A 24,371-nucleotide genomic window follows, 5' to 3' on the forward strand; every position below is an offset into this window, starting at 1 on the left:
ACTGGTCAGGTGACTGGTGATTTATGTCCTCAACATCCAGTGTGTGATGCTGAGAGACTTGAAACATCCCGATAAATATAATGATTGATTGTGGTAATGATCAGATGTGGTGCTGCGTCTGTTGTGGCGCTCTAGTGGTCAAAGCGCGATGTAATCAGACTCAGACGCCGTGAAGCGACTCGAATGGTCTGGAGCTGTAGTGTCGTCTGCTGCTGCTGCTGCTGCTGCTGCTGCTGTCAACAACCCTCCTCTCCCAGAGTCTGTTCAGTGTCTTAAGCTGTGCAGGACAACGTCTCGCCGTCTCTGGACAGTTTCAGCTGCTTGGCAACCGTCAAGCCTCTGGAAGGAGGCGGAGACTGATGAGACGTGATGTCATGAGCTTTAATCATCTTCATGATCTTATTAGTGTTAAGCTGCTGAAAGCCCAAGTGTGAATATTTCGGCCCCAGACGATTGTGTGTTCCTAGTTGCTTTCATAGTCTCAAAAGAACTCCAGTTTCCACAGTTTCAGTTCATGATCGAGAAAATTCACGATCAAACGATTCAAAAGAGATGAACGGATCCTTCTTTTTCTCCATTTGGGGATGGTTTTAAACTGTTGAAGAAGGCTGCAGCCCCGACTGCTCCTGATGAGCTTGTGGGCCATTGATGGCAGCCACCAATATCATGGCTGAATGAGGCAACCCTGCAAAGCGGCATTAAAGTTTATAAGTGTAATATAAATGCATGTGACTCAGCATTTATTTCGGCTTCACTGTCAGTTTACTGACTCATTGACTCAAGTGAAATGTCCAGTCTAACCGCCATCTTCAGCTTCTCAATGTTTTGTTTTTTTTTATTTCCTGGAAACAAAAACTGGATGTGGCTGATGGGAGTGCCTCCTAATGGCGTCCTGCTCACCTTGTCCTCCCACATGCCCAGGGTGGAGTCGCTGGGTTGGAGGGAGAGAAGCGCTGACGAGGGAAAAACCTCAACTAGGCAACTGACAATCATGTTCCATCTGTGGTGAAGCATCATTGTCTGCTCTTCCCGACGGTGTCAAACATGCAGGAAAACACCAGACGTCTAGTGTGTCCTTGGCCCCACCTGCTGCTCCAAGTTCCCACTCATGTTGACGTTCCAGATGACCTTTACCTTTGAACTGGGACCTCTCGGATGCCACCGTCAGGTCAGAGGTCCGCTGAAACCAGCAGGACGAAACAACGGTTTACCAGTCTTTGAGGCATCACAAACACATGGCTGTCGCTTTGACAAGACGAGACATTTGGTCTGGTGCCGTTTTAGCTCCGCTTCCAACCAGTTTTCCTCTTATTTCTGTTTCCTGTCCTGTCGGATTGATTTAGGCGGACGAAACGAGAGCAGAGACAACCAGTGACTCATCATCTCAGGGTTGATCACATTCACTGATAACGAACTGAAGTTTGTGATCAGTGAATAACACAGAGGCACCAGAGTCCTTCAGTATCTGGACAGTTTGTCTTCTCTAATGGTCCAGAAGCTGGAGACGTGGAGGAAGTAAACAAAAGATGGAACAATCCGGAGGGTACCTGAATGAGCCGTGGTGCCTTCAGTGTCTCCGGAGAGATGAGACCGGGAGGTCAGAGTGGTTTAGACCATCTGTAAATGTCAGGGCCGCGGCCACCAGAGCACTTTATTTGTTTATCTTGAATTGCAGCGCGTAATTTAGAATTAAATCAGCTGCTGCTTGGACTGCAACGGGTCAGACCAGGAGACAAACACAACCTTTCACTTATCATGTGGACCAGACGGACACATGAGGCAAAAATAACCTTTAAACTCGATTAACATGGATGAAAAGCACTCTCTTAAGGACATCTCAGCATCACGGCCATGAACTGATTTTTGTCCATGGTGACGCCTCCATGTCGCCTCACTGCCGCAAGCTGAACGACCTCGACGACTGTAATCTATCTCAGGTGTTCTCCAGCTTCCCTGTGTCCTAGACCAGCTGACAATAAGGTTATTTACAGACCTTCGTTCGCTGCTGAGGGGATATTCCTCAATAGTGAGCCTGAATGTTGCTTCCTCTTGTGTCTCTTTGCTTCACCTGTGCCTCTATTTGTCCTTAAGCTTGAACATCAGCTTTTCTTTTGTGACTTTGAGCGCTTTAGCTCCTTGTTGTCTTCCAGCTTGCTCTCAAGCTTGGTGTGGTGTCTTTTACCCTGCACTGCAGCTTCTAGATGTCTTTTTGATTGACAGCACAGCTTCCATTTGAGCCTTTAACTCGCACTTCAGCTCACAATTGTATCTTTTAGCTTGCGAATGACCTTCCCGTTGTGTCATTTAGCTTACACGTAAGCCTTTTAGCATCTTGTTGCGTGTTTGAGCTTGTACTTGAGCTTCAAGTAGTGTTTTAGTTTACCTGTGTGTGTGTGTGTGTGTGTGTGTGTGTGTGTGTGTGTGTGTGTGTGTGTGTGTGTGTGTGTGTAATTTAACTTGCATGTCGGCTCCTGATCATCTTTTAGCTCACACTTTAGCTTCTAACAATGCCTTTAGCCACTATCTTAGCGTCTAGTCGTACCTTTTTAGTCTCTATTTGTCTTTTCACAAGCATCTCAAAGGGAAATTAAACATTACCTCATTGTGGTGGAGACCTCCTGGAAGACACCTGGGGGTCCCTGGAGCCCACTTTGAGGAGCCCTGCCTCAGATCGAGAGCATGTTTGACTGGACCTGACGTGATTCATACATGGTTTCCAGTGATGTTGAATATCAGATTTATTTCCAGACAGCTGCTTGAGGTGGTTTTACTGTCTGTGTTTTTCCGTGGAGACTGGCTCAGACTGTTGGGATGAGGCCCAGTCGGCCTCTAACGACATAATCACATCAGCTGCGACTGTCGGCACACGCAGTCTGAAGTCTTTGGAGGAGGAGCCTGATGGAATCCGGCGCAGTTTTAAACAAATGTCACGTAGATTTTTAGTCCCGTGTTCCTTCCAGCTGCTGGTGAATGATGATCTTATCAGTCTTTGTCATCTGGTCGTCACAGTTTTGTCTCTTTGACTCAGATTAAAAAAATAAATAAAACCATTCAATAAGTGTTCACGAAGAAACTAATAATCAATCAAACTGACCTCATGTGACTCGCTCTGATTAGAGATATTTTTCAGGCGGGTTGAGAGGCGTAAACTTACGATGATCCGCTTGGAAAATCAGATGATTTCTGGGTTGATAAAATGAATTTCTGGAAGAAGCTGCAAGAAAAAGGAGAGTTTCCGAGAGGCGTTTGACCAGAAGTGGAATATTAAAGCTCGAAGAAGAACCAATCACACAGCCTGAATGCCAAAATAATGTCATAACCGCCATGTTGGAGCAGGCTGAAAATGTGTCTGTTTAGTGTTGGAGGTGACTGACTGGAATCAGGCGATGTAGAGGGAGACGATAGAGATGGGGGATGGGGGATGTGGGGCAGAGAGGAAGCACTCCAACAGGCGCAGATAAAGTCAACAAGTTTGAGTTATGACTTGTTGTTTTTCCAGTGAGTCACATGATGAATCGTCTCCTCAGAGTTCTTGAAGTCGCAGGTTCAATTCCTTGTGTGACTGTAACTCCTCAGACTCTTAAAGGAAGCATTTTATTTTTAGTTAGTTTTCCTTTTACATATTCAAACATGGAGGTTGATTTCTGAGTCTGGGGAAGTTATTGTTTTGAAGTGTGTGTTTGGCCTGCAACCCTGGTGGATCTTCTGCATCGAGACCATGACAGAAAGTCCCACGTCCAGTCCCGCCATCTCCACGTAAATGGGTTTTCGGTTAAATGTCTGAGGTAATGTCAGTGGTTAACACAAGCTAAAGATAGTTATGGGTTTTGTGTCGCACGCTGGTGAAGCTTTGTTGTGGTGACGTTTAGGTCACCGTGGGGGTAGTTTCCCCCATAGGCTAACATTAGCTTAGCACTGCTAACCATTGCATTCAGGCTTCCAGCATCATCAGAGGGGTTCACTAGTGAAGATGATCTTGATGAACTAAACCACAGAGCTGCTTCACTGATTCAATCACCCACAGTCACATGGAGCAATCCCATTGGCTGCTGGGGGAGGAACCTGGAGATGACCACTTCCTGTTGGATTACAAACAGATCTCATCATCCCTGCAGCACCGTATTGAATAGCAATAGAATGTTATAATGGATCCTGTTCAAGATTTTAAATTAATTTACATTTGTAAGAGAGGGGCTTGACTTGCATCACAGATGGACCTGGAAAGCCCTTCCACATGTTTCAGTCCGTTACAAGGATCTGCCGCGTGTGTGAAGGGTTCTTCTTTGGCCCGAGTCTCCCATCTCCGCCGAGTTTGGTTAAAATCAGCATAATAGTTGTTGTTTAATCCTGACCAACTAACGCACCCCAGAGATCACATGGCCTCCTCAATGAAGGAAACTAGACTTGAGTGAGCAGGTGAAGGCGCCCAGGTGTTCGAACCAGTGATGCAGCGTGGCTGTTGCAGCAGCCGATTGGTTCAAGGGTGGTGATGTCATCAGTGGAGGGGAGATGGAGGCAGCAGGAAGCCGGAGGGGATGTCCCAGGAGGGTGGGTGGGTGTGTGTGTGTGTGTGTGTGTGTGTGTGTGTGTGTGTGTGTGTGTGTGGGCTCTGTTCTGCCTCCAAAACAAACAGGCTTCAGGGGAGAGGAGACATGCTTTGCTGACCGCACCTCCCAACACACGCACACAAAACACAGGAGACTGCCAGCTATCCAATCAGAGCTGTCCTGTGTCAGTCCACGCTTGGCCAGGTGGTTCCATAAACATGTCTCACCGTTAGACTGGAACGGCTTGTCCAGATGAAGGTTCAGAGTTAACTTGAGTCCTTCTCCGTCTTCTTCCGTCTGCTGATATTGTGAGGAACAGCAAACGTTAGCATTAGCAGCTGCATTTAGAAGCATCAAAAGTCATTCTTGACTCCTTTCCAGCGCTGGAAGATGGCGCCATCATGAACTCTTGTTTTCCGCCTATTCCTGACCACGAGGCAGTGGCAGCGCTTACAAAGATGTCAGCCATCATTACTGTCAGCTACGACTACCACCGTGGTGACTCACTGTCACCTCTGTAGGCACAAAGTCATCTTACTAGATACAAACGAGGATTGGAGCACTGGCATCCTCAGATTTCTCTGCCACACACACACACACACACACACACACACACACACACACACACGCCAGAGCAACAGAACAGAAGAACGTCAACTGCACAGTGTTAATTATTTCACATGTTAAAAGAAATGTCCGTCTCTCTGAAGCCAAAATGTACTCTGTCCTGGAATGGCAGCTGAGGTCAGGCAAACGTCAGGTGGACAGATGTATCACAATCCTCCAGCTGCAGCACTACTATCACATCTGCTGTTACTATGGTAACCGCTCGCCTGCAGCTGCCTGATACTGTATTTATTCCGCGCCGATTTCTCAAAACCGACAAAACGACTGAAAGAGATTTTTTGCCTTTCTTCTTTAGAAAGGAACCGTCATGCTCGTCTCCATTAGCACAAAGTGAATTAGTGGCGATGAGTCAGCCAATCAGCTGCGCCATTCAGAGGGAGCAGAGCCATCATTGGCTAATGAGACGACAGGGAATTAGGGCTTTTATTCTAATAACAGTAATGTGTATTTGTCAGCGAGCCGCCTGCACCTGCTTCTCTCTGCTTCCAAACATCTTCCCTCTTCCAGCGGTGGGGGGTGAGGGGGTGATCCTCTCCGAGAGGAAATTAATCTGTTGATTTAGATTCATAGAGAGGATTATTATTATTATTATTAGAAGATGCCTGCACCTGTTTCTCTTCTTGACTGCGGAGCTGAGATCTGATGGCAAACCAGCAGCCAAGATTTTGATGCGAGGGTTTTATGAACGCTGGTTGTGATGCCATTGAGAAACAGCTGCACCTGCACACCAGGCCTGATGCAACATTTTACATTCACTCGCCAGAGAAAAGAGAAGCCTTCAGCCAGCAACGTGGCGCCCGGCGCTCTGGACCTTGGAATGAAACAAGCCAACAACTAAAAAACACAAATGTTAACGCGGCACATTTAATTCCAAATAAATCGACAGCAAATGTCTCCTGACAGTGGTTGAGAGGTCAGAGTTTCATCAGAGACGGAAACACACCATTTTATTTTTCTTTGCTCGCTATAAAAACGACCAGATTGTTATGAATGCAGGCGGTATGGACCACAGATGCATCCCTCAGCTGCGACATGACCCTCAGATGTCAGTAAACGGTGAGAAGATCCAAGTCAGGAGGCAGGTTGGGTGGCAGACGGTTCCCACAGAAGCCGGACGTGGCAGTGGAGGCTCGTGTTCCATCCTGGAGAACCGTGGCGCTCGGCACCCCACGGGCCAATCAAGACCGTGTTTTAAAACCAACATTGTCCCTGTCACTGTTCCTCTATCACACCCTGCTGGGTCTGTGGTTGGTTCTCTACCTCTGTTGTGAGAGAGGATTGATGTGTATAAACTGATGTAACACACACACATGCACACACACGCACACAGTCTGGGAGGTGATTTGCTGTAAATTAAATTAGAGCCGAATTCCTTTTGTCATGACAGCAGAAATTATTTTTCTCCCGCGTGACATCAGAGTTGAGTCCCCCTGCGTCAGGTCGATTTCACATTGCTGAAACTCACTGGTGTTTCATGGTTGTCTCTACGGAGCAACTGAGCGCGTGCAGCAGTCACCTCCCACCCGCCTTCCACCCATGATGTCATCGTCCCTTCTGAAAATAAACACCACCAAGCCAAATAAACACAGTTGTCGTTGGCGAGTGAGAAGTTCCTCCTGAGAGTATGTAAACGTCTCTCAGCTGCATCACCACGTTCTTAGAACACTGATGAGCACATATGATTTAACAGACTCTGATGTCATCGGCTACGACGGCCAATCAGCGGCCTCCTCTTTTATAAATGGACCTGAAGCTTGACTTTGGATTTATCTCTCACCTGGAGGAAGGGCTGCTATGGCGGCGAACCAGATGCCTGTAAATACTCCCTACCCACGTGTGTGTGTGTGTGTGTGTGTGTGTGTGTGTGTGTGTGTGTGTGTGTGTGTGTGTGTGTGAGTAAGAGAGGGAGACATGGTTCTTTATGAGCTACTGAGATGCTGCGGAGCGTGTGGTTATTGATCGGCCTTGGGGCGCGTGTGTGTCCTCACCTGTGTGTGTGTGTGTGTGTGTGTGTGTTATGTAAGAAAGTGTGTGGTCACCAAGTCAATGTGAGAATGCAGTTGAAAAGTAAACAATGACCTGATAAACAAGTACTCAAATATAGTGAGAGTCGAGCAGATCTTGTGTTCTATCACAGAATGATTTTTCCTGAGATTTGCTGATGTTGTCCAGGGACGTAGCAACAGTAACCATGGGGTGGGGTGGGGTGGGGGGGGTGTCACTTACCTGCTTGAGATCATCACATTCGTGATGAGTGCTGCGCGTTTAGCAGGGGTGTAGCTTTTTTGCGTAGCTAGCTAACAGCAGCTGCTGCTTGTTGTTCCATTTCAACATGTGGGGTCTGTTTATAGACGCGCCTCCTCAGAACGCCCACGCCGCTCTTTGATGTTCATGTTCACGTATGACCGTTTCACGTGTCAGTGTCATGCCTCTAGAAACATTTCCATACGTTTGTCTGATATTTGTAGCTGTTAGCGACACACTAGCTTTTCTGAACCCGCCAGAGCACCCAGTAATGAGTTACTCTGTTAACCTAACCGTTAGACCCCGTGTATGTGTTTGTCTGTGTGTATATGTGTGCGTGCGTGTGTGTGTGTTGCAGCCAGCCAGCCATTGTCGACTGTGTGTTTCCTGTAATTATTTAATGCAGTGACTCGTAACTCTCTGTCTTTGGTGTTTAGCTGCCACACTAATAAATGCAGGTGTTTACGAGGCACCTGAAACACCTGAGGCCTGTGTGTGTGTGTGTGTGTGTGTGTGTGTGTGTGTGTGTGTGTGTGTGTGTGTGTGTGTGTGTGTGTGTGTGTGTGTGTGTGTGTTTGTGTGTGTGCTAATGGGCTGGTATGCCTGTAGGTCTCCAGGGAAACCAAACCTGAAGGCTCCTAGGAGGTGTTGTGAATAACGAGCATCAACTCCTGGTCATCAGCAGAAATGAAACATTCGTAGGATGTCGAACAAAGAGTTCCTACGAATGTCCGATCCCTTGGCAACAGACGCTAGCGCTGTGGTTGTGAGTTTGAGTCCAGCGGGAGACACTTGCATGAACTCCTGCAGGCCAAACCTCACACCAGATGTCAGGATTTCTTTACTTTGAAGAGGAAGATGAAGTAGTAGTGCAGTTTGATAGCTGCGTCAAGTGTTTGGCACGTAAATTGCTCGGTGAGAGTCGCTGAAGTGTCCCAATGTCTCGCTCCTGGCTCACAATCGCGTGGTTTATATATGAAGAGCAGTGCCGTAGCTGGACAGTGAATGAGAAGAGCAGGAATCAGGAGTCAGACTGTAAACGTGCACCAATGAAGGGGAGACGAACCAGTGAGAGATTGATTCACACAGCAGCAGCAGGTAGAAGCACACACCCTTCATATTCTTATATGGAAGAACCCGCCAGCTTGAACACAGGTGTTCATCATTCCAGCGTGTTCCAGCTGACCCCGGTCCCCCCCATGCACAGAAATACACATTACTGAGGTGTGTGTGTGTGTGTGTGTGTGTGTGTGTGTCCTTGCCAGCTGATAAACGACTCAGTTCTCGGTCAGAGTCCCAGATAAATGCTATCGACACACACACACACACATGCACATTTATGGCGGCGGCATGTGTCTGTGCTTCATCACTGCTCACCTTGGGAAATGACTTCATCCTCCTCGCCACTCTCTCCTCTATCCTCTGTCTTTTAGTGTGAAATCCATAAAGTTCGTCCCAGAGGACGCATTTCAGCTGACGCCACACACACTCACGTTTGTCCGTCTGTGTGAGGACGCTGACTGAGCCGAGTCCCCAAAACTGAACCTGAACCAGCTCATGTCCCTGGCTTTCCATAAACATGAGGTGTTAGACAAAAATAGGTCCCCACACAGGCGGCTGTACAAACACACACACACACACACACACACACACACACACACACACACACACACAGAGTGGTGAAACAGTGTGTGGTCTGAATGGAAATCAGAGTGAGTTTATCCTTCTTCTCTTACATAGTGTATATGTGTGTGTGTGTGTGTGTGTGTGTGTGTGTGTGTGGTCAGCCAGTGAGCTGACACACCCAGTCTAAATCTGAACGTGGTCAGACTTCTGAACATCGACACTCAGGCGGTACAGTATCACACCACCCCCACAGCCATGTTTCAGCATGTGTGTGACACAGGTTTTGGTCTCCTTGTGGGGACCTTGATGTTGCTAATTTGCACGTTAGAATCAGAACCATCTTTTGCCAAGGATGTGACACATCCAAGGAATTGACTGACGCTAAATCAACATCAAGATAAAATTACAAGCTGTGGTCACAATAAATTACTAGCAGCTCAGATGTTGTCCATCGAGAATCTGTAGGCCACGCCCACTGCAGGGGGGAACAATCGGCGCTCCAATGTACGACCAAAATGTCTGAATGAAGCGACTCCACGGCTATGAGCTGTAAGGAAGTTAAATGGAATGAAGCCTTTTTATGTGAGCTGTGAGGCGGTGATGAAGATGAGAGGAACCCCCCGTCCTCCTATGCTACTGAAGAACGATGAAGGGATGAGGAGCAGGAGGTAGAAGAGGAGGAGTAACGTCTGAGGGTGAAACGCAAGAGGAAGAAAAGATGGAGGAGGATGAATATGAAGAGTAAATGTTTGAGACAGCAGAGAACCTGAAACTGGGTCATATGGAGACAAAAGTGAGGAAGGAGAGGAGATGAGGAAGGTGTGAGGACGAGATGTGTGTAGACACAGGATGTGAAACGTGTTCCAGTGAAACCAGTGAATGTGGAACTGAAACCAGCTGACTGAAAAATGTGTGTGCGTGTGTGTGCTTGCCCAGGTGTCTTTAAGAGGACAATCTTGGTGAAACTGAGTGTAACATCCAGTTTATTGTCGCTAACGTGTTTGTGTGTCAGGCGGCTCTTTGTTTCCATCATCGCGGACCATTGAAACGTTTCCTGTTCCCAGGAGTGACAGACTCCCTCTCTCCCTCCCTGTGTGTGAGTGTGTGTGTGTGTGTGTGTGTGTGTGTGTGTGTCTGTGTGTGTGTCTGTGTGTCTGTGTGAGTGTGAGAGATGGTCATGATAAGTTCCAGTGTTCCCAGTAAACAGACTCCATCAGTCTCCATACAAAGCTTATTCTCCCCAGTTAGGGGCCTTCTCTGTTCAGGGGTCATCGGAGTTGTAGAATGTTTGGTTAATGAAACTCACTTGATACTTTTATTGTAGCGGTGAATCATAAAATTAAATTGCGTTAACGTCCTGTAAATTAGTCGTTATTGTTGAGTGCGTGGTTCCCTCGTCCCCTAGTCAATGGGTTTATGGTTGAATCCTCAAATAATGTCTGTGGTCAACTCTAACTGAAGAATAATCACGTTTGCCTCTTGTGGAGAGAACCATCGACTTCCTGTTGGGCTCCAAAAATGCCTCATCCCCGCCATGCTAACTTCCTGTTGGGCTCCAAAAATGCCTCATCCCCGCCATGCTAACTTCCTGTTGGGCTCCAAAAATGCCTCATCCCCGCCATGCTAACTTCCTGTTGGGCTCCAAAAATGCCTCACTCCTGCCATGCTAACTTCCTGTTGGGCTCCAAAAATGCCTCACTCCTGCCATGCTAACTTCCTGTTGGGCTCCAAAAATGCCTCATCCCTGCCATGCTAACTTCCTGTTGGGCTCCAAAAATGCCTCATCCCTGCCATGCTAACTTCCTGTTGGGCTCCAAAAATGCCTCATGCCCGCCATGCTAACTTCCTGTTGGGCTCCAAAAATGCCTCATGCCCGCCATGCTAACTTCCTATTGGGCTCCAAAAATGCCTCACTCCTGCCATGCTAACTTCCTGTTGGACTACAAAAATACCTCATCCCTGCCATGCTAACTTCCTGTTGGACTACAAAAATGCCACATCCCTGCCACACACTTCAATGTTTGTCATCATCACCGAGATAAACAAACGTGAGGCAGGTTTCATTGTTGTGTGTGTGGGGTGATTAAGTTCGTTAGCAGTCGGTTCTGTAATTAATGAATGAGACACCCCGACCCATTTGAGTGTGTGTGTGTGTGTGTGTGTGTGTGTGTGTGTGTGTGTGTGTGTGCACGCGTGTGTGTTGGATGTTGCCTTTAGTTTCATCACACACTGAACTGAGCGACAATTATTTTGTACAGAAATTAATTAACTTTTGGCTGCCCTCTACACACACACACACACGCACGCACGCACGCACATACACACACACACCTGGATGTGTCTTAATGAACAGAAGAATATTTCTATTTATTAATCTTCTGTCTGTAATTACAACAACAGTGAATCAGTCAGACATGATGAACTGATGAAAACCAGAGACACTGTCACTACGGGGACACGTCACTCACAAAACACTCCAGACCTGTTAAAGCTTGTACATGCTGGTACCTGTGATGCAGTTCTTACTCTCTCACACACACACACACACACACACACACACACACACACACACACACACACACACACACACACACACACACACAGTCTGGCTGTGCAGATTACAGCAAACATTGCGTCCATATGAACAAGCAGACGATTAGTGGTGAACAAACACAGTGTCTCAGTGGGGGAGACACACACACACACACACACACACACGTACACACTCACACTGGCAGTATTTCAGTGCATTGAAAGTGTTTGGCTGGATGTGGCAGGGCTGTTGTCATAGTGATCAAACGTTGAAACCTTACCGCTCATCAGACAGCTGAAGGAACCCGTACGTTTCCTCCCTGGAACTACAGCAGCGGTCATAAATGGCGTTGATCCAAACAAGCTGACCGGCGTCCGCGGTTTATGTCGCTGGTATTTTCTGAAGCAACCGCGGTTCTAGAGGTCTCGTCACGCCGTGAAGGAGCGCTGACTCCATCTGCCAGTTTTCTACACATATGTTAGGCTACGAGAGTAACCTGCTAGATCATGTGTTTTTCTCAGAGGAATACTACTTTAATGAATCGTTTACATGCGCTGTTGTGTTGTGCCTTTGTCCAACTACTGCAACAGCTGCTAGCATGAACGTCTCTGTGGTGGTTAACCAACAGCTCTGTGTGTATGCTAGCGTTAGCCGTCACGGCTAGTTGGAGTGCTACAGATACACCAGAGCCAGTGGTGAACCTCAACATTCAGCACCTTAAGCCTGGTTGGTCTGGACCATCAGCGCCAGCACCTCAACAAGTCTCAACATAGGGAACAGGCCTCCTTAGCACTGCGTATCGCTGGTTTCCCCCGGCGGACGTGTTATCTGTGGAACGTGTCATTGACAGCGAGAACAAAAAACGTCAACAAACCTTTATCTTTGTTGCAAAAAATAAAAGTTTGATCGTGTTGCTGCTCTTGTTTGGTTTGCATCACGTCTCTTCTGGCTAACAGCTGCCCTACATAGAGACGGTGTTGCATCACTACACACACATACGTGCACACACACGCGCGCACACACACACACACACGCACACACACGTGGATTAATTATTATTCTGTTGCCAAGGAGATGATGGAAGAATGAGTAAATCTGTCAGCTCCCCAAAGAGACTGAAGACTCTTCACTCTCTCTCTCGTCTCTTTATCTCGTTCTCCCACTCTCGGGGGGGGGGGGGGGGGGTTCCCACTGTATTACCGTTACCATGGCGATCATAATGCAGGCTGACAGGACAAACCCCCTTTGATGTTCATTTCATTCATCACAGGAAACTAAATAATTGATCATGTCAACATGTCAGGCTTGTTAAATCAACAGAGTTCTGATGGAGATTCTGAATGGCTCCCTTCCCTCATACCAGTACCGGCCACTTTATAAGGTACACTAAGGTTCTTATGGACCCGGCAGTAACATGGACCACAACTAAAACACCGACTGTACTGTGGCGCTGTTTCTTTCACATGGAAATTCATATTGGGTTTAGTTTATGCATATAGAAACACGGGTTCCATCGACTGGTTTAAAATCTGCCCTAAACTTCAGCTGTTGAGAGTTGAATCAGCAACTTAGAATCCTCACTGTACAAAATGGTCCAAAAATAAGAAAATGTAATTAAAAATGACTAAAACTTAACCGAATTAAACTTCCATGAAGACAAAATCAAATCAATGTTTCCAATAAACACTGAAAAGCGGAACGAAAAGAAAGAAAAAAGCTGAACCTTAAATGACGCCTTGTCTCCAGGACATTCCTCAGTGTCTCCCCCTTTGACGGACCTTTGAGGACACGCAACATGTTAGAGCAGCACAGAGACTCATCATGAACACGGGAGGGTCAAAGGTCAGCTGAGACATATTTAAACGTCTGTGGAGCTAGAGGAGGAAGGAAGTTCTCTCCTACCAAAATAAGAGCCTCTGAGTGTTGCCTTGCTGCTTTCATCTTCACCATTTCTGTCACGTCTCGTTAACGAGTGTGTATATGCAGGCTGAAACCAGCAGTCGGTGGTCTCGCTGGTGTGTGTGTGTGAGGGTGCGTGTGTGCTGGGGGATGGGAGGGAACTAATAAGCTTAACGGCCTCCTGTTTCACCCCTTGCTGCCCTTCCTCCTCCTCTTCCTCCCTCAGGGTCCCGCGGCTGACTGAACAATGTTTAGTGTCGTCTGAAGGGGCTGAATGGACACACACACAGAGTCACATGCACACGCACACGCAACCAATCTCTCACACACGCGCACACTCACATACACACTGGGTATATTCTTTCAATGTAACCTCAGTATTCGGTTGTCATGACAACAGATCAGGCAGCCTGACTGACAGGACTGAGAAACCCTCTGTCTGTCCAAACTCATGGTGGCACTAACAGGCATTTATGAATGTTTTTATCCATTCTGACCTTTAAAGTTTCCTGTTGGATGTTTAAAAACGCTGATTTTTGTTTTTTTAATAGAAATTCAGCATTTCTGTACGAGTTTGTTCTAGCTTCAGGATCCGGATTGATGCTGCTGATTTCTTTTACAGCCTCGATCTGCATCCTGCTGACTGCTGAGATCTTCTCTATTTTTGCATCGGTGAGAGGAAAACTTTGGTTAGAAAAGCCTGAGTACTTCAGCGGTTCGTTATTGTGAAGGGTGGGTTTCCTCATGGAAATGTGTTGGCTTGGCGGCACTGCTTGGTGCTGCTGTGTGGCAGCACTGTGGTGGTGCCTTGATCATTGCAGCTTCAACTGAGCCTCATACAGTTTATCTTGAAATAATTAAAAAAAAAAGATGAATAAAAGCAGCAGATTTCCAGTCGAGTCGGCGTTCATTCCCTCGCATCTTAGACGTGATGTCACACGGTGACGTCGGCAGAGCAACAGGGAGAACGACTCGGCGAGCTTCAAAGATGAACTAAAGGAAAACATCATTTTCAAATTTGTCCACATTAGTGAGCGTGAGGAGCAGCAGCAGCTGTGAGGAAACCTGAGCGTCACGCCAACAGACGTGTGAGTGAAAGTGCATAGCCAGCGTCGCGTCGCAGCTGCTGCAGTGTGTCAGCGAAGGAACCAGGCGACAGATTGAAGGAGTCCGTTAACAGACGCTGGCGAGCCTGACGCTGCAACACTTGCTCAGAGAAACGCCACTTTCACCAACTTCACTGCAGCGGCAGGGGTGCTCAAAGTTTGGTCCGGGGGCCCCCAGTGGTCCGCGAGCTTGATTTAATGAAGATTTAATATGTTGTAATGATTAAAAACTATAAATTTTTCATCATGGTCTCTTAATATATGTCATCATCTTTTGATGCTTTGGCTTCTTTTTATTTAAAGAAATCCAGTGAATTTGAGGGATAAAATGTGATTAGATAACGAGCCAAAAATAAATGAATACATTTTTACACACATACATTTGGCCAATAAATAAAAAAAAACACCTCCTCTGACAACAAGTAAATATATAATAAGAATTTCTCAGCTTCAAACCAAATGATATTTCTAATTATTTGTCGACAAGTGGAAGCAGTTGTGCAGCTTTCCTGCGTAACGAGATGTATTGAAGCGCAGATTTCTCTCTCTCACTCTCTCTCTCTCTCTCTCTCTCTCTCTCTCACTGCATGTCAGGCTGTTTGGGTCCAAAGAGAACAGCTGACTTGATACATAAGCAGATTTCCAGTGGATGTTCTGACTGGCGTTCAGTGCAGCTGAACAGTTAAATGGTTCTTGGTTGTCCACCTTAAAAAGTCACACCACCTTAAGTGAATCAACATTGTTCTGTAGCCTTAGCGCTAATGGTTAGCTGCTAACCTCAACTAAACACGTGCAGTTTCGAGTGGTGGTGGCGCTTGTTAAACCCGAGTACCTCTTGAATGCACACTTGCCAGCGCTCCAGTGCACGGGTCAAAACCCTGTCAGTCCCCTCACCGCCGCCAACATTCTACAGCCCGTTATGGTTACCTGCAGAACCGGCACTACCTCCAGTATGGTAAAAATGAGCACTGTCACATTTGACAAATTCTGACGCCAGCTTGGTTGTAAAGTAGTGGCCACTATGAGATTCATGTGACACATACACACACACACGTACGTACGCGCACACACACACACACACACACACACACACACACACACACACACACACACACACACACACCGCCCAGACAGATTGTCTGTCTCAGGGTCAAAGGTCTGTGGCTCTGTGTGTTGGTCCAGCACAAAGCAGGTGTTGATAGTTTGAGTCCCAGCTGAGAGTGACAGATCAAAGGTCACTTCCTGCATCTCTCCATTCTTGCTCTTTGTCCTCTTCTTGTGTCCTCTCTTCTTCTGTGGTTCTTTATTGCTGAGAGCAGGTTAACCGCTGCTGGCGCTTGAATTATGCGACGTTTCAATTTGATTGTTGAAGCTTTCGTTAAAAGGAGGAGTTTTATTTATCTAGATATTCTGTTGGCTACGCTAACAAAGCATGTTTCAGCAAAGCTGCTTGTTTTTCAACCATGTCAGCAAGGCGGCGGGTTTCTAACCGTCCCTCTGAGGCGGCGTGTATCTAACGATCTCAGCAAGGCGCCGCGTCTCTTAACCGTCTCTGAAAGGCGGCTTCTGTCCATCATGAAGACAAACTGGTCTCAATGTTGGTGTTGACTTCGAGATTCCACCTTTTAAATCCAGAAGCTTCCGTGTGTCTGCGTCTGCTGCAGTGTCCTACTTTAACAGCTCCGCCCTCTCGCTGCTCCGCACACACGTGTGTGTGTGTGTGTGTGTGTGTGTGTGTGTGTCGCGCCGTGAAACAGGATTGTGTAACTGTGGGTTGTGTTAGTCAGACCTGCTGCCTCATTCATCTGTGTGTGTGTGTGTGTGTGTGTGTAGCTCGTCAGCTCTAATTAAACCCGACTGCGTAACGAGCAGACAGCTAATTAACACACTGTCTTCTCTTTCTCTTCGTCCTGCTTCTCTCATCTTTGTCCTCCTCCTCTTCCTCCTTCCTCCTCCTCTTCCTCCCTCCTCTTCCTCTTTGGTGTTTTTCTGGGTCAGACGAAAGGAGGCGGGAGATTTGGGGAGAAATGGGGGATTTTATTTTGTTGCACCACACTTTAAAATGTAGCTTCATCATCATCCTTCCTCTAATAAAACCTAATTTCACGTGTCTGTAAAATGGCGCCTATTTTGGCGTTGAGCAAAATGGCTCTGAGTAAAACGTCTTGAAGCTTCTCGTTCACTTCCAGTTCGTCCATTCTATCCTGAATAATTGGAGAGAATTGAAGATTCTGACGGAGTGATCGGCGACTGAACAACTGTCATGGACAGAGCGTCAGTCCCCGTCTACGCCCTCAAGTTGCGTCGTCTGGTTTTAGCATCTCTGTCTGGCGTTAGCATAAAGCTAATTCTGTTCTTCTGTGTGTGTCCTTCAGATCCGTGTAGACGGGGTCCCGCCGCCAGCCCATAATGCTTTGCTGTACGAGACTGTGACGGTGGTGGAGGGGAAGCCGATCCTCCGAGACATGGTGTTCAGTCCAGACCACCAGTACATCTACCTCCTGAGTGACCGACAGGTACGTCGCAGCCTGGCGGGGGCGCTGCAGAGCCGGATGGACGCTTGTGGCGCTCTGATGGAAAATAGCTGAGGATGTTTTTTTGCTATGACACAGGAAATCAAGGAGTTAATTTTCGAACTTGAGAAAACACACGCGCATGATTTAGGGGTGTGTGTCTGTGTGTGTGTCTCTGTGTGTTTGAATATAAATTATGTTGTTTTAACATCTGCAGACAGGAAGTTGTGAATATCGCCCAACTGGCGCCAATACACATTGTTATTTATTGGGCCGTTGAGAGGAAGTTCAACAACCAGTTGCTGTATGAATGACCACACACACACACACTCACTCACACACAGGCACGCACACTCACACTCTGACATGTACCATCTGTCAGCAGGTTTACTCCAAACCTGCCAGCTGATCAGTGGATCCTGGACAGGGTGGAGACGAGAACTATTTTCTCTTTCTGTAGCGTAGTGAGACAATGTGTGCAGAGGCCAGAATGATGACATCACCATTAATCATGAATTCCCACAGAGGTGCCCTGAAATAAACGAACACATTGTGAACGATAGTCGGGGAGATCGGCGACTGATGTTCGATGATGTTGTCATGACACTTGTTGGTCGTGTCGCTGTTCTGAGGGACGAGATATTGCTGCATTTGACTGCGGCTGAATTTCCCTCCGGTTGTTCAATGTCTGTCCTGGCGTGAACGTGTCTTCTTTGTGTATCCGACACCAGATTCCTACGAGTCGCCATATTTTACCGTCAGAACATTAGCGATGCCACAATGAATGAAGACGCAGGCGTCAGCTGGTTTTAGACGGAAGATACGAGCTTCTGCAATGAAGGCCAGATAATGGGGTCGTAGAAGCATTTTTTTGGTGTGTGTGTGTGTGTGTGTGTGTGTGTGTGTGTGTGTGCGTGCGCGTGTGCGTGAAAGAGAGAGAGAGGGACATCTCTTTTCCCCATAAGTCATTGCAGCAGGGAGACAGTGAAACAGAGGACGCACTGTCTGTGTCCTCGTTCACACATGAATGCAGTCATTGTCTGACACACACACCACACACACACACTCACACACACACAGGAAACCACACTGTGCTAACTTGATATTCGAGTGATTTAAACGTTAATAGAAAGTTGATGTCATATTATCATATCGAAAGGAGTCAGACCGCCGCCGGCGACGCCTGACCACCCGACCGCTCTTTATCGTCTTCTGCTGCCATCAAAATAATGTGTTGGTAAATAAGTAACATGTTGGCAGGACAGAAATTTTGACGAGTGAAGTTGATTATCGATTATTATTGATTGCGTTTTGATCATCAACCCCTCAGCTGATTGATTAAGTCATCATTTCCAATGTTAACGTTACATCTGATGATGTCATCTATCAATGACCATGTACGATGCATCGACGAATCAACAGTATTCTGTGTTCACGGTGGTGACTAGATTCGCTGTGGTGGACAACTGGGCCTCGGTGGAGGTCAGAGGTCAGCGCTCTGGGAGCGTCTTTCCACTGTGAAACTCTCTGACTGTCGGTGCGTTGCAGGTGACCAGACTTCCTGTGGAGAGCTGCGAGCAGTACGGAAGCTGCTCCGCCTGCCTGGGATCAGGAGACCCTCACTGCGGCTGGTGTGTCCTCTTCAACAAGTAAGAACCGCTGCGTCCGCACACGCCTACCCGGCTACACGTGTCCACACAGGTACGCACAGCCGTGCGGGCATGTGTGCTTACACAGCTAAACAAGGTGGTAAAAGGCGAACAGGTGGACTGCGGTTCCTCTTCAGTGCCTCTGGGATTCATTGAGGTGAACGGGTCTGCTGCTTCACCCACACATGCATGTTCCAACACTGAGGATGTACTCACTCACTCACTCACTCACTCACTCACTCACTCAATCATTCCATCGCTGTCACATCCAGAGCCGCTCCCTCCGGGTCCAGTCAATAAACTTAATGGAGTGCTGGAAAATGAACAAATATAATTAAAAACAAAGGAAATTAATGTTGATAAAACAAGCATTTAAATTGTTTTAACCCTTAAACTTACTGGCGTATTGTCGGGGGGGCGCTGGCAGGTCGAAGTGAGTTGACGTGACGAGGGAAAGGACGAGCGGGAGGCTGAGACTGAAGGTAGCAGAGGTCTCTGTCTCACTTTGTAGTGTTAGCTACTGCTTGCTAACATGCTCAACCTAAACTTTCAAACATGTTGGTAGGTAAATCGTCAAAGACCCGTGATTGGAAGTCAGGGGACATTTGTTTCCGCATCTTTACGTGTAGAATAACGAGGGACTCATCACTGACATTTATTGGCGCCTAGATCAGCCAGTAGCGCAAAAAGGGGCGTGGCTTATCACCAGTGTCGGGTTGGTGACAGACTGAGTACAAAGACCTGGAGATTGAAAGAAAAGTTTGTTTCCATTTGGACTCGTTGTGCCCTGTTTCGAAGACACAAAGACACGTTTGAGCTGAAGCAGTCCTGACCAGCTGACGTTCTGTGATGGGACGACGCCATCAGCGTGCTCGCGACGCTCACGGTACAGAGGAATGTTCTATTAATGTGCGAGACAGAGGAAAGACGGCATGAAAGAGAATGAAGGACACACGCAAACATCCTCCAACGTGTGTGTTCCCATGAGGCATCATTAACGTTTCTATAAATGCACTCACACACACACACACACACACACACACACACACACACACACACAGACCACTGGCAGGTTTCCTTGTGGCTTCAACATCAGTCAGATTCCACTTCAAATTAAAGTCTTTGTGTTCCACTACTTCAGATGTGTGATGTCATTAACTCAACATCAGTGTGAACGGACGCCGTTTCAAAAGAAAGTAAATCTTTTTGAGGGTTGTTTTTGGGGGGGGCACATACCTTCATCCTGTGTCCCTGCCGATAACACAGAGAATCGTCTGTAGGGACACCAAACCAAGGTTGAGACAACACAGGGAATCAAACAGGCAGCCCCTGTCTCTAGAGAACCAGGATATCAAAGTTGTCCAGCTGTCTGTTTCCATGGTTACATGTCATAGAAGTTATGTGATCCCCAGCAGTTTCTGATGTCCTGAATGGGATTCTGGGAGATGTAGGATGTGAGTGACAGCAGCTGAACAGACGCGTTCAGCACAAGTCTAGACGTCGTCGCGACGGACGAGAGGCCGGCAGATGAACTAGGAGTCAGTAAACAAATAAATAGTTCTGCGTAGTTGTGCGTCATCTCGGCGCGTCATCTGGTGTCCCGCCGTCCATCTGCTGCTAAAGAGACATAAACAGATCATCAGCATGTTGCAGCATTTGATTCTGTTATTAATCTCATCTGCAACCTGTTCAGTTCATTAGTAAACACACATGTAGACGTTAAACAAACAAATGATTCAAAAGTTGAAACACACAAATGGATGATTAAGCTTTGAAAAATGGGTACAAATATGGACTCAGATAAGATCAGTAGAATAGAATTAAATGTGAAAAAGACTAGTCCATAAATTTGGCTCCAATGACAACAAACAAACAATAAAAAATACATTTAAATCAACAAAAATCTAGAATAAGTGCATATTTATATATAAATACAGTTCACATGAAAACTGTTTAAAAAAAAACTGGAAAAGATTTGAAAGAAGAACTAAATTACATACTTAAAAAGTCAATGGATCGAAAGAAAGAAAGAAATTCAAGAAAAAAATGTTAAAACAAATTTTTAAAATTTGGAAAATAACATTTAAATCCCATTTTTAACTCATAAAGTAAGAAAAGGAACAAATGACAATCAGTAACATTTAAATAAACCTCATTAGAGAAATCAAACTGTCATTAACACGAGGTGTTTGTGTGACCTTTGACCCTCTCCAGATGTTCCAGACAGGATGCATGTGACAAGTGGGAGGAGCCTCAGCACTTCAACACCCGGCTGGATCAGTGTGTCAGCATCTCCATCACCCCTAGCAACATGTCCGTCACCTCCCCGGCAACCCAGGTTATTCTCGCACATACACACACACACACACACACACACACACACACACACACACACACAAACTGGTTCATCTGTCTGTGTCAGGACCTCGGGGAGGCCGAGCCAGAACCTGGTGGTCAGTTAGACCATCGAACCGGGTCCGAACTCGACCGCCGGAGGTCAAAGACACCTTTGATGCTGCAGGGATGATACAGTTGATGTCTTTAACAGCCCTCAGTGGAAACATTATCTGGTGTTTGGTCTGTAAATTTGTGCAGAAGTCATGTGATCAGATGACCGTTGATGATGTCACACCATCACATTCTCTGTCCTCAGCTGACCATTCGAGTGCAGAACGTGCCGTCGCTGTCAGGGGGTGTGTCCTGCGTTTTTGAGGACTTGAGTGAAACGCCCGGAGAGGTCGTGGCCAAAGGTCAGGTGACATGTATGTCACCATCGCTGAGAGATCTGCCGACACACGCTTACGGCTATGGTACCACACACACTCACACACACACACACACACACACTGTACGACATGTTTGCTGTCCTGACATGTTGTTGATGATGTCTTGTTTGTCGCCATGGTGACTTCAGGAGAGAAACGTGACGTTCAGCTGAGCCTCCGATCCACTGAGACGGGACACCAGTTCATCAGCACCACGTTGGTCTACTACAACTGCTCCGTCCTCAACTCGTGAGTCCTCCTGTCTCCTCCTGCTTTCCTCCCCTTGTCTCCTGTTCCCTCATTGTTTCGTCTCCTTGTCTCTTCTTCCCTCTTGGGAGAAATCACGGGGCAGGGGGAGGTGGGACAGTCTGGTTGCCATGGTGACAGCACCTCATGACCTCAGGTGCACACACTCACACATTGACTTTGGTGACTTGTGGTGCGTTTCAATCGACACACACTCAGACAAACTATACGTTTGGGGACGTCGTGCTAACATTAACGTGACCAGACGCGCAACGCTGCCACGGTTTCACCACCACAACACACAACAGAGGCTGTTCATTAGACGTTAATCACCTTCCTGGGTTGATGAGAAATTTCACCCAGGAAGTCAGATATTTCTGTCTTGTAACCCTGGACAAAAACCAGACCTGGAAGCAGGAAGTCTGTATCCTCTTCTCCACGTATGTTCATGCCGGTCAGATTGATGTCATCATGAGTGACGGACATCTCTCTCTTGTCTCCCTCTCTCTCTCTCTCTCTCTCTCTCAGGTGTACTTCTTGCGTCAGCAGCGTGTTTCCGTGTCACTGGTGTAAATATCGTCACGTGTGCACCAACAACCTGCAGGACTGTTCCTTCCAGGAAGGGCGGGTCAGCGGCATGGATGTAAGTGCAGCTCAGACCCACAGGGCGCGCTCAGTAACGTGCTTTACTATAACTTTATTCCAGTTTTGTGCCCTGGTTCAAGTGCGCAAGTCGTCCTTCATCTGTTCTGGTGAGTGATGGAGGTCAGAGCTGCTCGCCGTCATTACACACTTCAGTAAACATCAGAGAAGCTTCAGGTCTTGCACACACAGACACACGCACACACAAACACACACACACACACACTGGCAGCGCTGTCTCTTTGCTGATGCATTCAAGGACGGTTTGACAGATTTAAGTGCAGCTGATGAGGCAAGGACAGTCGAAGAATCAGAAACTCTGATGAAACAAACTGAATCATGTGATCAGTCGGTGGTTTTCCAGCTGACAGACGTTTGCTGATCTCAAGCAGCTTCGCGCTGCGTGAGAACGTTCACACAGACAAACCTGAGGCAGGAAATCCCCTGTTGACACTCAGTGTCCCTGACGGACAAGCTGTCTTCCTACAAGTCGACATGCACGGCGTCTTCAGTCAGATTCGTCGACAGCAGCCACAGGACAACTTAGTCACCAACCAGTAAGCATAAAAACATTCTAAAAGTCACAACACATTTCAGATAACAATGGCGGCTTCTTTATCATCAACATGGTGAAGGACAACACAACTATGAGAGAACATGGGGGATCATTTTGGAGCCAGAACAGTGCGCTTGCAGATCTGAGCTTCTGATTGGCAGGTGTCATCAGGGAGTGAGCAGATGATCGACGAGTGACACACAGACACCAAAGGATCTGACAAAACACAAACTGTGGAAAGGTCAGATGCAGCAGTCACAGTGACACAAGGAAATCATAAAGCAAACACTGGCAAAGGCCTGTTAATGTCGTTTCATGCGTGACACCTTCAGGTCACTAATTAAAAACAAACACATCGGAACAACATGATACAAAGTAATCCACGTGTGTGTGTGTGTGTGTGTGTGTGTGTGTGTGTGTACACAACTGAGGAGGACACGTCATCTCATAGTTTGACAAATAACTTCCTGTTGGTACAGATCTGCACGTTTCAGCTGACAGAGAGCAAAACTAACGAGCTGAGATCAGGCATCTCGTTAGTGAGCCGTTTGGGCGCCTTGTTGCCGTGATGGGTGACAGTAACAACCTCGGATTGGCTAATTGGTTAATGGGAGATGAATTGCCACTTAATTGACATGAAAACAGCCAATCACAGCAATTATTGTTAATTAGCAGGCAATTAGTTTGCACAAAGAGGAGACGAGAACATGGAGAGGGATGGTTTTACTTCATCTATTCAACCCGGTCTGAGTGTCCTTCAGAGTAAAAGCTTCTTTATAAGCCAGAGAAGTAGAGTAGTGGACAACGAGGACACGCCAGAGGCAGTAAAAGAACCTATTTTGACTCTTTGTTCACCTGGTGAAGCCTCCACTCCATCCAAATCACCCTTAAGATTTCATCTCAGCACAATTTTGATACATGTTTCACAATTAAATCACGGTCAAAATCTACGTGTACACATCCATCCATTTTCTACCACTTATTCTGTTAAGGGTGGTGGGGGTGGAGCCTATCCCAGCAGCCTTCCCCCTGGACAGGTCACCAGTCCATGGCAGTGCCAACACATAGAGACAGACAACCATTGGCTCTCCCAGCCACGCCTACAGTCAATTTAGAGTCTGGATTAACCTGGTCCCCTCTTGATGTCTTTGGACTGTGGGAGGAAGCTGGAGTACCAGAGAGAACCCAGCAGGAACAGGGAGAACATGGAGACTCCACCCAGAAAGACCCCGTGCTCCAGCCGGGGCTCAAACCCGGGGGGCTTTTAGGAGAGAACGATGGTTTTGAAACCAGATGCTCGTCGTTTTAAGTGGAGCTGCGTTTTATGTCACTTTGTCTCAGCTAAGCCTCCGTGATGTGGACGTGATAGCGGAGAACCTAAGGAGTATTTTCTGACTTGGGACTGGTGTGGGGACGCC

The 24,371-nt window shown here is 47.1% G+C and overlaps 1 protein-coding gene across 1 annotated transcript in view; it reads left to right on the forward strand.

Annotated features, from left to right (window-relative positions):
* The window catches only part of plxna3 (plexin A3), a 57,770-nt gene that overhangs the window by 14,890 nt on the left and 18,509 nt on the right, over positions 1-24,371 (forward strand). Inside the window, 6 exon segments of the mRNA XM_086213152.1 lie at positions 16,958-17,098; positions 18,644-18,744; positions 20,959-21,082; positions 21,398-21,554; positions 21,659-21,758; positions 22,284-22,398. Coding sequence (XP_086069278.1) covers positions 16,958-17,098; positions 18,644-18,744; positions 20,959-21,082; positions 21,398-21,554; positions 21,659-21,758; positions 22,284-22,398 — 738 coding nt within the window.

Source organism: Aulostomus chinensis, chromosome 9 (assembly GCF_037954235.1).
Source record: "Aulostomus chinensis isolate RoL2024-O1b breed Wild chromosome 9, RoL_Achi_v1.0, whole genome shotgun sequence".
Taxonomy (NCBI): domain Eukaryota; kingdom Metazoa; phylum Chordata; class Actinopteri; order Syngnathiformes; family Aulostomidae; genus Aulostomus; species Aulostomus chinensis.